Source organism: Glycine max, chromosome 16, assembly GCF_000004515.6.
Source record: "Glycine max cultivar Williams 82 chromosome 16, Glycine_max_v4.0, whole genome shotgun sequence".
NCBI lineage: Eukaryota > Viridiplantae > Streptophyta > Magnoliopsida > Fabales > Fabaceae > Glycine > Glycine max.
This window is the reverse complement of record NC_038252.2, coordinates 1,583,673-1,600,171: the sequence shown is the minus strand read 5'-3', so window position 1 is coordinate 1,600,171 and position 16,499 is coordinate 1,583,673. Positions and strand designations below refer to the sequence as shown.

Sequence of the window (16,499 nt, the reverse complement as noted above, 5' to 3'; positions counted from 1 at the left end):
AATAATGCTGGGTGCATCTAGCAACACCCAAAACTAGATCTACCAAAAGATCAAAACTAGATCTGGCACACAATTAGATCTGCAAAAAAATGAAATCCAAATCCACATCTCTGCATCCGATTGGTATTTGAGATGCTCTAGAGTCGTCAAAGAGGTTCTCTTCAATGACGCTAGGAACAAGTGGTTTCTCTTCGGTGACGATGACAACGTTCCTTTAGGCGGCGGCGGGGATGGTGGTGTCGGAGGACGAAATTAGAAGAATATCCTGCGAGAGAGCGGGCAAGAAAGCCTTAGCAATGTCGGAGCACTGTTCGCTGATCACGGAGATCACTAATTCACCGACGAAGGTGGCGAGCTTCTTGGCAAAATCCGGCGACGTTTGCGCGGTCTTGGAGACGTAGCCAGTGAAATTGAGGAAGATAGAGAAGACAAAATCGATGTCGAACGGGTGTGGTCACAAGGATTGAATGAAGGAATGGGGAACAAAGAACTTTTATTTCAGAATAATTATCAAGCATGAAATTAGTAAAATATTTTATTTTAATAAAAGACATTTTTTTATCTAATAGTATTTAATTAAGTGGTTCAATGTATTATAAATAAATCATAAAGATTTGGGTCCAATATAAATAACTCATTACAATAACTCTATATAAAAAATACATTAAAATATCTTTCACGTGTTTGGTGATACATAATCATCAGTCCATTTAACGTATAAAACCCTAGATAGAAAACTAGCAATTGAAAAGATAAAAAAAAGATGACATAGTCATCACACACTTACAAGAAGAAGCCCGATCATGAAAAACAAGTGACGCAATCTCTCCTTTCTTACTTCTATTTCATACGTTCATATGTTCATTATCTCTTTTTTCTTCCCTCACTTCTTTGTTTCATATTGTCTATTCTATCACGGTGTTTTTATAATTGAAGAACTTTATGTTTGGAAGGAAAATAACTACCCAATGAATAGAGAATACAAATTTCTCATATCATTGTCCAATATTTCTTAAATGAAATAATTAAATTGGGACCTAAACCACACATAGGATCAATAACGATTAGTTGCCTCATCCATATTTAAAAAACTTTGTTTCTACATGTTTGAGAGGATAAGAGGTAGAATTTTGGAAATTATTCACTTTTTTAAGAGGAACTCAAACAATTGAAAACTAATTTAAAATGTTGGAATGTGAATGTGTTTGGCTTCTTGGATTTCAATATTGAATCTTTGGAGAAAGATCTAATAAGGCACTCCTTAACTAGGTGTTTTTATTCATTTTTGTCTAGAAAAATATAAGAACCGTTGCTAATTTATCAATACATCCCATAAAATAGTATTGGAGGTTAACAACATAAAACTCTAATAGTTTTACAACTATAAATTATTTGCTTCAATTTTTTAATAAAAAGGTGAAAAGACATTTATTTTCTATACATGATTGTTTAACTTACCCCAAGTAAATTAAATATTCCATAAGAGAAGATTGGTGCAGTTGATAAGAGACATTGTAGCAATCATCTTGGAGTACAAAATTAATTGCACCAATAATCTTTTATACGTGAAGTTTTTTAACCCAATTTTTACTTAAAATAAGATGAACAACCGCTTTTTACATGTAAAAGTCGTGCAACTAGTTTACATGTTCAAGTTTTTTTGCATAGAATTTAAGTGTGTCTCATCGAATAGATCAATATGCCTTTATTGAGTCAAACTCAAACATACAACTTATCAACGCCATTTATACATCCAAAGATAATTTATTATCCAAAATAAAAACTTCATACATTTGATTCTTTGAGTAATTTATTCATAATATTCTATGTCCCTCTTGCTAACTTCTCAACAAGCTACTTTGTACTATCATCTTTGTTCATACATCAACTATGTATGTCACGTATTTATAATAAAATAATGGGTTAACTAACTTTTTAATCCCTAAATTTTTTTAAAATTTAGTTTTTAGACCCTAAACTTGTGAGCCTGTACGCGAGATAAAAATATGGTAAAATAAAACCCAGATGTTACTGTGCAGAGAGAAAACGTCGAGTCAACACGTGTCCGTCTGGTGGAGCCCATGCTTGTGTAATAAGATAAGGGATGGCTGAAATGGTGCCACGTCAGCCTGGTAGTTGCGATCCACCTTTTGATGAGAGATTGAGGTTTTGGTGGGAAGATATTTCTAACTATTTTCACGGCTGTGGTTGTGGGCGAAAGCTGCTTGCCAGAAACTGAGCAAAGAAGCAAGTAAAGGGCGGTTTGGAAATTGTTACTATTATTTTCTCTCTTACATGTGTTGAGGATGATGATGAAGTCAATTTCATTCACTCTGTTTTCTTCTTCTTCTTCCTTGTGGCCGATTAGGGTTATTATTCTTTCTGGCTGTGGAACGAACCATGCTGTTGTTCGAGAATGGATGAGTTGAACTGCGCGATGACGACGACGACGACGGAGAATAGCAATGCGGAGCTGGTTCAATGGGAGAGGTTGAGGTTTTGGTGGGAAGATATTTCTAACTATTTTCACGGCTGTGGTTGTGGGCGAAAGCTGCTTGCCAGAAACTGAGCAAAGAAGCAAGTAAAGGGCGGTTTGGAAATTGTTACTATTATTTTCTCTCTTACATGTGTTGAGGATGATGATGAAGTCAATTTCATTCACTCTGTTTTCTTCTTCTTCTTCCTTGTGGCCGATTAGGGTTATTATTCTTTCTGGCTGTGGAACGAACCATGCTGTTGTTCGAGAATGGATGAGTTGAACTGCGCGATGACGACGACGACGACGGAGAATAGCAATGCGGAGCTGGTTCAATGGGAGAGGTTGAGGTTTTGGTGGGAAGATATTTCTAACTATTTTCACGGCTGTGGTTGTGGGCGAAAGCTGCTTGCCAGAAACTGAGCAAAGAAGCAAGTAAAGGGCGGTTTGGAAATTGTTACTATTATTTTCTCTCTTACATGTGTTGAGGATGATGATGAAGTCAATTTCATTCACTCTGTTTTCTTCTTCTTCTTCCTTGTGGCCGATTAGGGTTATTATTCTTTCTGGCTGTGGAACGAACCATGCTGTTGTTCGAGAATGGATGAGTTGAACTGCGCGATGACGACGACGACGACGGAGAATAGCAATGCGGAGCTGGTTCAATGGGAGAGGTTGAGGTTTTGGTGGGAAGATATTTCTAACTATTTTCACGGCTGTGGTTGTGGGCGAAAGCTGCTTGCCAGAAACTGAGCAAAGAAGCAAGTAAAGGGCGGTTTGGAAATTGTTACTATTATTTTCTCTCTTACATGTGTTGAGGATGATGATGAAGTCAATTTCATTCACTATGTTTTCTTCTTCTTCTTCCTTGTGGCCGATTAGGGTTATTATTCTTTCTGGCTGTGGAACGAACCATGCTGTTGTTCGAGAATGGATGAGTTGAACTGCGCGATGACGACGACGACGACGGAGAATAGCAATGCGGAGCTGGTTCAATGGGAGAGGTTGAGGTTTTGGTGGGAAGATATTTCTAACTATTTTCACGGCTGTGGTTGTGGGCGAAAGCTGCTTGCCAGAAACTGAGCAAAGAAGCAAGTAAAGGGCGGTTTGGAAATTGTTACTATTATTTTCTCTCTTACATGTGTTGAGGATGATGATGAAGTCAATTTCATTCACTCTGTTTTCTTCTTCTTCTTCCTTGTGGCCGATTAGGGTTATTATTCTTTCTGGCTGTGGAACGAACCATGCTGTTGTTCGAGAATGGATGAGTTGAACTGCGCGATGACGACGACGACGACGGAGAATAGCAATGCGGAGCTGGTTCAATGGGAGAGGTTGAGGTTTTGGTGGGAAGATATTTCTAACTATTTTCACGGCTGTGGTTGTGGGCGAAAGCTGCTTGCCAGAAACTGAGCAAAGAAGCAAGTAAAGGGCGGTTTGGAAATTGTTACTATTATTTTCTCTCTTACATGTGTTGAGGATGATGATGAAGTCAATTTCATTCACTCTGTTTTCTTCTTCTTCTTCCTTGTGGCCGATTAGGGTTATTATTCTTTCTGGCTGTGGAACGAACCATGCTGTTGTTCGAGAATGGATGAGTTGAACTGCGCGATGACGACGACGACGACGGAGAATAGCAATGCGGAGCTGGTTCAATGGGAGAGGTTGAGGTTTTGGTGGGAAGATATTTCTAACTATTTTCACGGCTGTGGTTGTGGGCGAAAGCTGCTTGCCAGAAACTGAGCAAAGAAGCAAGTAAAGGGCGGTTTGGAAATTGTTACTATTATTTTCTCTCTTACATGTGTTGAGGATGATGATGAAGTCAATTTCATTCACTCTGTTTTCTTCTTCTTCTTCCTTGTGGCCGATTAGGGTTATTATTCTTTCTGGCTGTGGAACGAACCATGCTGTTGTTCGAGAATGGATGAGTTGAACTGCGCGATGACGACGACGACGGAGAATAGCAATGCGGAGCTGGTTCAATGGGAGAGGTTGAGGTTTTGGTGGGAAGATATTTCTAACTATTTTCACGGCTGTGGTTGTGGGCGAAAGCTGCTTGCCAGAAACTGAGCAAAGAAGCAAGTAAAGGGCGGTTTGGAAATTGTTACTATTATTTTCTCTCTTACATGTGTTGAGGATGATGATGAAGTCAATTTCATTCACTCTGTTTTCTTCTTCTTCTTCCTTGTGGCCGATTAGGGTTATTATTCTTTCTGGCTGTGGAACGAACCATGCTGTTGTTCGAGAATGGATGAGTTGAACTGCGCGATGACGACGACGACGACGGAGAATAGCAATGCGGAGCTGGTTCAATGGGAGAGGTTTCTGCCGCGGATGGTGCTCAGAGTGCTGCTTGTAGAAGCTGATCATTCCACGCGCCAAATCATCGCCGCGCTTCTTCGCAAATGCAGTTACACGGGTTTTTTTCTTCTTCTTCTTCTTCTTCTTCTTTTTAATCCTCGAGATTTTTTTATATGATTTCGCTGTTTATGTCGTTTATCCTATGGCATTGTATTGCTTAATTAGTTGTCGTTTACTTGCGAAAATTTAACTTGTGTTCTGCCGTTTTGATTATGGTCTCTGGAATTACTTTACGTGTATGATTGCGGTAGCAATTAGCATCATCCAAAGGATGCTTCTGTTTAGTTTTCAACGTGTTGGATTTTGTCATCTATCACCAAAAAGATCCTCTCCAGTTTTGAATAAACTGGACGAAATTTCAGCCATCCTTTATTTTGAATATTTGATAAATTTAAATTATAAATGTATGAATGGTTGGGATCGATTAAACTGGAGAGGATCTGAGCGAAGGTTACCACTGAAAAAAAAATTAGTGAGGAAATTATTTATGTTATTTATTTAAAAATAATGTCAGTAAATTTTTGTGTGATTCTGTTATTGCTGTGGGAAAAAAAAAAAACTAAACTTCTTACCACCAAATTTGATCACTAATGCATTACTTTCTTTTGTAGTGTACGTAGTTAAATGTGTTGCTGATTTTGTTCCCTCCTTTTCTCAAAAATTAGCATGCTTTTGCAGTTTTGATGACTTATAATGAACCAAAAAAAGTTATCATGAATGCAGTATTCTATTTTGTCTTCATATTGAGGATCTCTGTTTTCTTTCATCTATATGTTTATTCGTCGCTATTTTCACATTGTTTTGTTTTAAACAAAAAGGCAATGAACCTGAATACCCGAACTGTAGTTTTAGTTTTTTTAATAACATAAAATTAAATTTGGTAACTTGTTCCAAAAATCCTAATTGTTTTAATTTTTCCTCTTTCCTTTTAAATGATGGATTTATTAGCATCGTATTTTGGAGAGATACCAAGAGATGAGAAGAAAAGTTTTAGTGATATAATATATGTAGTAATTTGTTATCATAGATTGGAATACCATACAAAGATTTTTAATTTTTTTGGATCTGATAATGCAAAACATTATGGATGATCCAATTTCGGATTGACATTATTGTTTTCATGGTTTATTACTTAATGGTATTCTCTTTACTCAATGTAGTTATTGCAGTTCCGGATGGATTAAAGGCATGGGAAACATTGAAGAAGAAGGCATCTGAGCTAGATCTCATATTAACAGAAGTGGAGCTACCAGCAATATCTGGATTTGCTCTTCTTTCTTTAATCATGGAGCATGACATTTGTAAAAGCATTCCTGTCATAAGTATGTTGACTTGTTATTATGTATTTGTTATCTTAGTCTCAGTGTAAGATCGAAATGGTTAATGAGCTCATTTTATTCTCATGGGTGTGCAGTGATGTCTTCTCATGATTCGGTTAACATGGCGTTGAAATGCATGTTAAACGGGGCAGTTGATTTTCTTATAAAACCCATTCGCAAGAATGAGCTTAGGAACTTGTGGCAACATGTATGGAGAAGGCACACTGTATGTCATATTCCCCAGTCTTTTATAAAGAGATAATTTTGTATTTTTTCCTTCTTTTAGCTTGGCTTGCTATTTTAGCATATATTTACTTATTCCTTTTTTTCTTTCCTCTCTGCTGTATATTATTTATTCAGATTATCACTCCTACTCAAAATACAACATTTTCACCGAAAAAACTTAAAACTGCCTCAGAAGACAATTCTGCAAGCAATAAATCTAATGGTTCTGTGGCTTCCTCAAAGAAAAACAATGAATGCAGCGAGAGATTAAGTGAGGCTCAAGTAAGTTTTACTGCCTCAATTTTGCCAAATTTGTCAATTTTCTTAGCCTTCAGTGTGTTGAGTGTGAAGTGATTGACTTTTAATTTAGTCAATTTTATTTCTGAAATTCTATCGACAGTTTTCACTCACTTCTTGGCTTGAGTAGCATATAAAGACATGCAACCTGAAATCTATTGCACAATGCATTTTCAAAGCCACTTAGCTTTTGGAAAAATATTCTTTCTAGATTAGTTTTGTTTCATGAAATTTCACATAGAAACCACAAGTTTGCAAACTCTTGTGCAGAGCACTTGTACATCACCAATTATGGAAGCTGCGAGTACATACATGGAAAATATGCAGGATGTGTCCCAGGATGTACATTGCCAAGTTATGCAAACTCATGTGCAGAGCACTTGTGCATCCCCAATTTTTGAAGCCGAGAGTACATTTGTGGAAAATATGCAGGATGTGCCCCAGCTGGAAAGTTCTAAACTGAACAAAATTGATATGGTGGACCATGAAAAGTTTGCCAAATTTGAAAGGAAATCAGCTAAGCATAATGATGAAACAGAGGGTAGGCGAATTTTGTTTTACACTTTGATTAGAATTTGTTTTTATCTTGTTTCAATGTGCTGACTGTTTTGTCGTCTATTAAAAACATTTAATGCAGATAAATCAATTACAATTGTATCAGAGGCTGCAAGGTGTGACAAAAGTTTTGAATTGACAGATTTAATGCTAGAACAAGACTGTGGTGTTGCTGAACCTGAAACTGAAAACGAGGATGAAATCTTAAAATCTGAGTTAGGCAGAGACAATTCTCATGTTTCTATATTGCATGGATGCAATGCTGAGCAGGTGAAACCTTCTAAAGGAGCTATTGACTTGATTGCCACATTTGGAAATCTTCCAAAGCACCCTAATGAAAACTGTAGTCTCAATGGTGGTAATACAACCAAGTTTGATTGTGAAACGCAATTGGAACTTTCCTTAAGAAGTGATTTTCCTGGCAGCTCAGGTAAACAAGCAAGTGAATCAACTGAGGAATCTCAAAGATTGAACCATTCAAATACTTCTGCCTTTTCTTGGTGAGTTCAGTGCTTTCTTGACTTCTTTAGTTCTTAAAATGATATCTACCAAAACCAGATGCCATACAATATTTCCTCTGACCATCAAAGAAACAAATTTTAGTCAGCAGAAGGAAGTTCTTCATGGAATTTTGTTATTTGAATTTTAACATGTGCTTTTCATGTCTTTCGTCAGTCTTGTTTATGTTGTTCTATATGTAGGATTAGTATTGATGAAAGCTGAATAAATGGTGATTTGTACTGAAACATATTTTTCAGAGCCTATAATCTATGGAAGGATCCAATAATCCTAATAATGGTAAATATAGTTATGCTTCTAAAATCTAAAATATTGAAGACCACAGATACATGGGTGTTTTTGTGCACAGTTATCAACAATAAGAAGAATTCTTCAAAGAGACTTTGTTAATAACCATTTGGGACTGTTTCCTTTAAGTTTATGGATCAAATCATCTCTATGTAAAACTATACACTGGTTTGGCCCTTTTTTTATTTAAACATTAAATTTCTGCACTCTTATGGTTCCCCCTCTCCCTACCACCCAAAAATAAAGGCCATGTTTAAGCTTTCATCCTTGGATGATGAGAAATCACTATCCAGTATTTCATTCTAAAGTATTTTTTTTTCCTATTGACCCATTCAAAAACTCAACATCATTGTGATTACACAGATTTTCTGACGATGGGTAATAATTTCTATATGCAGGTACAGTAATAGTAAATTGTTGCAGCCTCTTTTTTCACCACCATCGATTACATCTCCTAAAGTAAACTGGCTCAATTGGGATTCTCATGAATGCCTTAAATTATCTGGAAATTGTCAGTATGACGACTCAAATCAGAACCTGGAGAATATGATCAGTACAGTCATTGGTCAGTATGGACTCTTACCTGTTTCAGGAGTTATCTCCAAGCTTAAGTCTGAGGGACATGGTCATGTTTTTACTTCTGTTTTCTATGCACAATCTGGCATTCACCCCATGTTGAGTCCAAAACCAGTCTGCCAGAATGAGAGTTCTCCCTTTCCCACAAGTACCTCCTCCCAGTCCAATCCTGAAAGTCACTGCTCAGATCAACCTCATGACTGTTCCAATGATGCTACTTGTCTTGATCAAAATGTAAAGGATAATACTGATTCAGATCACGCAAGGCATGAGTCTCCTGCTGCTGATCAGAGTGCTGGTAATAATTTATGCCATGATGCTGCAAATCATGTTAATAGTAGTGCATATGGAAGCATGGACAGTGGAAATGATGGACATGCTACTTCAGCTATAGTATCCAAGAACACCTCAGATGGTTTCAGTGATAGTGGTTGTCATAATTATGATGGATTTAGAGTGACAGATTCTCATCGCTCCAGTCAAAGAGAAGCAGCACTAGTGAAGTTTCGACTGAAGCGGAAAGAGAGATGCTTCGAGAAAAAGGTATCATAAACAGCACTTAGTAAAAGGCTACTTTAAGATTATTTATGGTGAATTTATATCTATGATTGCAGTTGGCTTGGAAACTCCTATAGCATGTTTCACTAAAGATCTTATTAACAAGTACTCTAATTTCTTGTATAGGTTCGATATCAAAGCCGGAAAAGACTGGCAGAGCAGCGGCCTCGGGTGAAGGGGCAGTTTGTACGACAACATAATCATCCATTCGCTGAGGCTGGTGGTGATTCATGAACATTGTTCTCTTTAGGTTTCCTGTAGTATTAAATTACAGTTGACTGTAACACCGATTGTGTCAACAAGGATTAGCTGTAGGGTGGTATCTGTGTGTTGTTGGAATCTGTTTATCCATTAGGCAAAAGAAGAGTAGGCCAGTAGGGAGATAGCTAAAGGGTAGTGCTAAACATTCTTAGGTGTTTTCTTCTGGGTTTACATTTGGACTGCCACTTACAACTTTAGAATTGTAATTATTTAGTGGGATTGGTTTGGGTTTTGCCTGTGTATATGTTTTCTTGGTTGAATACTAATATGGGTCTGTAATTACATAGGTTTTAGGTTTCAGTCTGTAATATGGGTCTGTAATTACATGGGTTTTGCAACTGATTGATCTTTCTTTGCATTCGGCATTTAAGCATTGTTTTAAACTCACCCCACGAATTTGCCCGATCTATTTCAATTCACAATTGTCATCAATACTAATTTGCTGTTTCCTCGATAAATAGCAATTAGTGTCAGAAAGTAAGATTGCATACCTGTAAGAAGCTAACGGCCCCTGAAGTCTCCATGTTATTTGGAAGGTGGTGTAGTATCTTAAAGAAAAGTATGCCTTTTAACACTCTTATGGTTCCGCTTGCATGTTCATGTTCTACTGTTTTCTTCTCGTCTCACTTTCAAGCTATGTCTTCGTCTCTAATGAAGAGATTGGGATGCAGTTTTAACTGAAAGGCTGAAAGTTAATGGTCATAATGATAGAAAGCACACATTCATATTGAAGAGTGGTCCTTGATGAAATCAGTGCATGAACTTTCACAGGAAAAGAATCAATAATGTGCACTTGTGGGACACACCATGTCTAGGTTGATGTGGGACTTGAAGATGCATGATCCAAACTCCGAAAAGAATTGAATTAACAAGTCTATGATTGAAATGAAGACACGTTAGCAGTAATCAATACATCTCCTTTGCATTGCAAGCAGAAACTTGATCGTTTTAATTTTATCCAAACGTCCATGAAAGGTCTCAAATCGAGCCACATCACCTTCGGTTATTTCTGGTTGTTCATCTTTAGCATCTTCTCTCTTGGGGCTCATTCTGTGCTGTCACTATCTTCACTTTGGACATTATTTGCTTATTTTTGTGAATAAAATAAAGAAATAATCACCACTCGCTACAACTGTTTCACATTATAAGGTTCTTCGAAGAATAGAGAAGGAAAGAAAAAAGCATTTCTAATTTCCCAATCAAGGACCTACATGAACAAGCAGTGAACTTTTGGCTTGGCTCCACGAGTTTTATCAGGTTTGATTTGATTGTTGGAGGGAGAAAGGCTTACCCGTGAAGATGTTAAATGGGGTTTGTCTTAACAGATATTTAAGACACATTGCTTGAGATTAAGCTATACTACAACTTCACGCCTAGATTATCCGGGAAAACCTAGTAAAACAAATATGACTTTGATTGTACTTCTCATAATGAAATGAATTGTAATTTTTGGGGTAAATAACATGATTATCTTTGAGTATTTCTTTTTATAGGAGTATTGTCAAATAATTTTGATGTACTTTAACCATTTTATTTCCTTGTAAAAACAGATAGATTTAAAATATTTATTGATGGCCAACAACTAATTGAATACTTGAAAATTGATAGACATTTATTTAAGTGAAAATAAAATTAATTCTATCATCAAATTTTTAAGAATTTTTTTAGCTATTTAGAAAAACAGTGAAAATAAATTTTATAATTTTATTTTAAATAAATTATTATTATAACTTTTTAAACCGTACTTTTTAAATTTTTAAAAGCACATTTTTTTTGCCCTAATAAAGCATGTGATACCCTTAGAAGCAGTTAACGCTCCAATTACCAAGTGGATGTACTGTTCATAATAAATTGAAATAAATTACTTTCGTGGTATGTCTTATTCCTTTCGATTAAAAAAATATCTTTTAAATAGTAAAATTTTGGAACTTTTTCTAAGGACTTATATATTAATTGAGAGACAACCAAACGGACATACAAAGGATCGAGACAAATAATTTGTCTCATTTCTTGCTGTTCCGATTAAAGAGTGACACGTCGATCTTTAAAAAGATTCTCTTTCATATAACAACATTTTGCTTCTTCTTTTTTTAATGTTAAGGACTTAAGGTGTTATGTTTTAATTGAAAATGCACAAAATGAAACATAAAAAGGGGACTGGTGAATGGGTTTTTGGACACTCAAACACTTTATTGATACTTTTTTTTTATTTCTTTCTTTCTTCTTGTTATTTTATATCATTAAAATTAATTATTATTGTTTTTACCAAAATCTGAAACCGTGACACATCAGAATGAATAGACACATCACGATGGATGTGATTGAGTGTGGTCTCAAATTTTTAAGAGTTATTTTTTATAGGAGAGAGGACCTGTAAAATGAATTATCCACACCCAAGTGAGAATATGAGTGAGAAAAGTAAATCAAATATATGTTAAAGTAGAGTTTACATGAGCGAAAGAGAGAGAGGGGCACAAACTTAATGCTCGTGCGCTAAGTGTGTGTTTAATCGTATATGAGGGATTCGATGGAATCCTGTATTTATATTAATTGAGCATGATTATTGATCTTTGTTTATAAGGGTTGTTGTAGCGTAGATGATTTAAGTATCAAATAAAATGTCACATAAAGTTTATGAGTCCTGCACAATATAATTATGTATATCTTTCACATCTTCTTGTCTTTTCTTGTCTACACTCCTTGAATGTCCAAGGATTTTTTCTTAAAATTATTTATCTCATTTCTTTTCCTATTTGTTTGTCTAATATTTTCTCTAATATTAGTAAAATGTCATATCCTTAAAAATTCTCTTTCTTTAAATATGAAACAATTTTAAGGAATATTGTGTTTGAGTTTGAATTTGACAAAATTACTAAGGATGATAAAATATAATTAATGTTACTACATATTCATATTCACGATAGACCAATCATATTAAAAACTAACATTTATTGATAAAAAAGTATCAATCAACTATTAGTTAAATTAAAATAATTTTATATACATTAATTAATATGTATGCTCAATAGTCTCTAGCATTACAGAGACACTCTAGCTAACTGTATGTATAGATTTTTTTTTTTATCAATTATATAATGCTAGCTCAACTTATTCATTTTCATCTAATATGGGAATTCTTCGCACTTAACACAACTTTAACAATCTTTCTTGAAGAATGAAAAGCTTTCATCATCACACGTTTGCTCCCCTGAAATGGAAGTCTTTTTTTTTTCTTCTACAAGTATTCCATATCACTGACCTACATTTGACACTTTTTTTTTCTTGAAGAATGAAAAGCTTTCATCATCACTACTTAATTATATTATTGTTAGTTGCCAGTAACTAGCTAGACCGTACAATTTCCCTAAAAAGAAAACTGCAAAGTATACTAATTAACTTCCACATCACTGACCTACATTTGACACTTCCAATGGGGGAACAAGCGATTTTATTGTGTCTAATGCATTGAAATCATTTGCACCCTTTTCTTGTCCTTTCAAGTTTTAACACGTCATTGAAAAGCTTCTTCTTTTTAAAGGTAACATTTTACTCCTTTCATCCCAAAATAAGTATAAATTTAAAAAAAAAATCAAAATAAGTATCAAATTTAACTTTTTAATATAATATCAATTATTTTTTAATAAAACTCCTAAAGCATTTTCAATGAGTATAATTTAAGTAATCTATTTTAAGTTGTTTGTCTTGTATTAATTGATTTCTATAATGTCACTTAAGCAATTTATATATATTTTATTCCGATGATATAATTTTAAGTCGTTATTAACTTACTTCTCTTAAATGATCCTTAAATAGTAAGAAAATATTTTTTCTCATAATCAACTTGAACTTAATTTTAACTAATCCTATGACACGTGGATCAGCTCCAATATTAAAAAAAATAAAAATTAAACAACCATATTTAAAAAAAAAAGTAACTCATTAAGCAATAAACTTTAGAGATACTCTAATAAGTATTAATTTTTTTTAATATAATATTAATATTAAGATTAGTTTTATAAAATTATTATTTTCTTTCATCTATTTATTTTATTTTTTTAAAATAACCAACCTAAGGAGACATTTATTTTAGTACAAAGGGAGCATTAGTTTTCTTTGTTGAGGTGTCTTTAATTTCGGGTCACAGGAGTCAGGAGGGAACGAACTGATAAGCAGGTAAAGAAGTGAATGCAACATGCAACCGAATGCAGAAAGCTGATGCATGCAAATCCTCCTTTCGTCATCCATCCACATTTAGGTTGCTAGCTGCTGCTTATGTTTTTGTTGTTCCATTCATTATTAATTATTGGAACCTCATTACTCCACACAACGTGTACGTACTGTTTTATATACCCATCTTTATATATAAGTTTAGAAAAGAGATTCTCTCACTCTCTTGTCCATGTAGTCACATTTTACAAAGTTGCAAATGATTCGCATTGCTTATTTACGGGTTTCTTTGTTCACATCACGTTAGTAAAAGCAAATAAAGAAAAGAAGCATGGATAAAGACAAAGCAAGGTATAAAACAGGGAAAAAAGTAAAACACATAGCAACATGTACATTAGTGAGGTGATCATTGATCAATCATCAGCCATTGATCAAATAAAACTAAAAGAAAAACTCTTTGCTTATACTTTGATTCCAAGTTTCCAAGTTTATTCCATTCCATATAGATTTCCTTTAACTTTTTTCTCTTCTTCACTATATCCACAACCCCCACCATTTCTAGCTGTCACTACAGAGCCATATTCATAAACCACTGACACACACACAAGACAACTTCTTTAACTAGAGGTCAACGAGTCCTCCCATGGCAGAAATGCAGATACAACATCAAGAAGACCATAACTATAACCCTAATCACATCCCTCGCCCTAGCCCTAGCCCTAACCCTACCCAATACACACAATACCGTTTCCCTGGCAAAGTTCCCCACCACCAACACCAAGTCCACAACATGGACAAAGCCACACCTTCTCGCTTCAAACCTAATGCCCCCAAACGTCAACACTGCATTTGCATAACCGTTTTCCTCCTCTTACTCGGCATCATACTCCTCGTTCTCTGGCTGGCCTACCACCCTAACAAGCCGCGCTTCACGGTGGCCAGCGCCTCCGTCTACAGCCTCAACGCCACGTCGCCGCCACTAATGTCCATCGCCATGCAGTTCAATGTGGTCATAAAAAACCCTAACAGGCGCGTCTCCATTTCCTTTGACAGGCTCTCGGCCTACGTGTCCTACCGCAACCAGCCCGTGACGCCGCACGTCATGCTTCCGCCGCTCTTCATAGAGAAGAACAGCGCCGTGTCGCTGTCCCCGGAGATCGGAGGAGTGGCGGTGCCGGTGTCGGAGGACTTGACCAATGGAATGGCCATGGACGAGAATTATGGGGTGGTGGGCGTGAAACTTGTGTTGTCCGGAAGGTTGAGGTGGAGAGCTGGTGACATCAACTCTGCACATTATGGTTTCTATGTCAAGTGTGATGTTTTGATGGGTTTGAGAAAAGGTTTTGTGGGTCAGGTTCCTCTTCTTGGAGCTCCAGTTTGTGATGTCAATACATGAACCACTATATATCTTACAATTTGACCATCCCGATACAAAAACATTAATTAAACATCAAACTATATATATATATATATGTATATGTATATATTATGCTTTTATCTGATTAATAAACTACAATCTGTGCAGGCATGGATGTGTGATCTTAATTATTCCTACTACATTTTAATATTTTTTGTCAAAAATTAAACCAGATATTACATATAGAAAGTTGGATTTTGTATTTTGGGGACTTGGATTTTGTGTTTGAGTGATATGTAATATGTAAAAGAAAAGTAGAGATTTTGATTATTTGAAGTATTTTGAGTCGCAAGTCACAATATTGTATGTCATGTTATGGATATAGAAAAATTAAACAAGAATATTTACGAATGTACTGTGCATGGCAACATGGTTATTTGGATTTTGGATTCACGTGCAATATGATTTTGCAACTTAATTCTGTATTTGGGGCACAGGGGAATCAAAGTTTGGACAGGTGGGAGTTCATGCGGCAAAGAAAACACTAAGCTGGTTGTCTTGTCTCTATCTCACATAAAGTGCTTTGCTTTTGTAAAGCCAAAGGAACAAACTACTTATCAACTGCGATGCTCTTGTCTTTACTTGTTGAAAAGGAAAGAGATTAAAATTGAACTTGTTCAGTAAGAAAGAAGATAACATGGGTAAGTCTTTCATCAGGGTATTATATATATATATATATATATATATATATATATATTGATCACAACACTGAAAAAAATAAGTAAAAATTATAAGAAAGCCGAGTATTGGAAGTAGGGGGTGGAAAAACTGAACATGCCAGGCTTTGACTGAATATCACCTATATTATAATTATTAAACTTTAATCTAGCCTATTTACTTACTATAAAATTATTAGGTCTTGATCTGATCTGTTTATAAGACTAATATGACCTGAAAATCTATTTATAGTAAATGACTTATCTTATAGTAGACTCATAAGCATATCAATACAACTAATATCAATACAACTGATATAAAAATATTTATTTTCATAACTTTTGTCAATAAAACTTATAAAAAATGTATAATTGTAGTATTATAAATAATTAAATGACTTTATTTAACATTAATAATTAAGGAACACAATTAAATTTTTAATTATAATTAAGGGACCAATGATATAATTAAACCATTCTAATGGAGGGATACGGTTCGATGTAATAATTCCAAGCCTCAATGAAAATTTATATAATTTACTCTAAATGTAATATGGCACCAAAAGTTTCCTTCCATAACACAAATTTCATGTATATTTCCAGCATTTTTTATTAAACAATTATAAAAAAATAAATTTCATTTTAACTTAATTATATTTTCATCTCTGATAAAAATTTTGATCTTGTTTTTAGTCCCTAATATTTTTTAAAAACTTTATAGTTCCTACTGATTTTTATTTTTGTCTCAAGTAATATCTAAATCGCTTTAATTTATTATATACTTATAATTTAATAAATTAGTTTAACCACTAACTTCTAGCTAC

At 34.9% G+C, this 16,499-nt stretch overlaps 2 protein-coding genes and 1 long non-coding RNA gene across 8 annotated transcripts; 2 read left to right on the top strand and 1 right to left on the bottom strand.

Moving 5' to 3' along the window:
* Nucleotides 1-3,502: 3,502 nt before the first annotated feature.
* LOC100802674 (two-component response regulator-like PRR95) lies at nucleotides 3,503-9,773 on the top strand. 6 transcript variants are annotated; one of them, XM_041010718.1, is made up of 10 exons: nucleotides 3,503-3,901; nucleotides 4,019-4,140; nucleotides 4,798-4,895; nucleotides 5,998-6,159; nucleotides 6,252-6,382; nucleotides 6,517-6,663; nucleotides 6,949-7,219; nucleotides 7,316-7,733; nucleotides 8,439-9,159; nucleotides 9,301-9,773. In XM_041010718.1, exons 2-10 carry the CDS (start codon nucleotides 4,067-4,069, stop codon nucleotides 9,406-9,408), a joined length of 2,130 nt encoding a protein of 709 aa, XP_040866652.1. In that variant the 5' UTR covers nucleotides 3,503-3,901; nucleotides 4,019-4,066; the 3' UTR covers nucleotides 9,409-9,773. The 6 variants fall into 6 exon arrangements, with proteins under 6 accessions (XP_040866652.1, XP_040866654.1, XP_040866651.1 ...); XM_041010717.1 differs by having other exon boundaries at nucleotides 3,833-4,140; XM_006598805.4 differs by lacking the exons at nucleotides 3,503-3,901; nucleotides 4,019-4,140 and adding an exon at nucleotides 4,454-4,558 and having other exon boundaries at nucleotides 4,676-4,895.
* Nucleotides 7,221-8,763, bottom strand: LOC121173761 (uncharacterized). The gene is made up of 2 exons (XR_005889115.1): nucleotides 8,624-8,763; nucleotides 7,221-7,810 (listed from the first exon to the last, which is right to left on the bottom strand). It is a non-coding gene; the product is annotated as an uncharacterized lncRNA (long non-coding RNA).
* A 4,301-nt stretch (nucleotides 9,774-14,074) lies between the features above and the next one.
* On the top strand, nucleotides 14,075-15,444 carry LOC100784646 (NDR1/HIN1-like protein 12). Its single transcript, XM_003548348.5, has one exon. It carries the CDS (start codon nucleotides 14,246-14,248, stop codon nucleotides 14,996-14,998), a length of 753 nt encoding a protein of 250 aa, XP_003548396.1. The 5' UTR covers nucleotides 14,075-14,245; the 3' UTR covers nucleotides 14,999-15,444.
* Nucleotides 15,445-16,499: the final 1,055 nt, after the last annotated feature.

What these genes read in the sequence shown, in the direction of transcription:
- LOC100784646 (XM_003548348.5), top strand. Translation starts at nt 14,246, where the DNA reads ATGGCAGAAATGCAGATACAACATCAAGAAGACCATAACTATAACCCT.
- LOC100802674 (XM_041010718.1), top strand. Translation starts at nt 4,067, where the DNA reads ATGGATGAGTTGAACTGCGCGATGACGACGACGACGACGGAGAATAGC. An exon ending in GAGCTGGTTCAATGGGAGAG is followed by an intron (nt 4,141 to 4,797) that starts GTTGAGGTTTTG and finishes TCAATGGGAGAG; the next exon opens with GTTTCTGCCGCGGATGGTGC. An exon ending in TAAAAGCATTCCTGTCATAA is followed by an intron (nt 6,160 to 6,251) that starts GTATGTTGACTT and finishes ATGGGTGTGCAG; the next exon opens with TGATGTCTTCTCATGATTCG.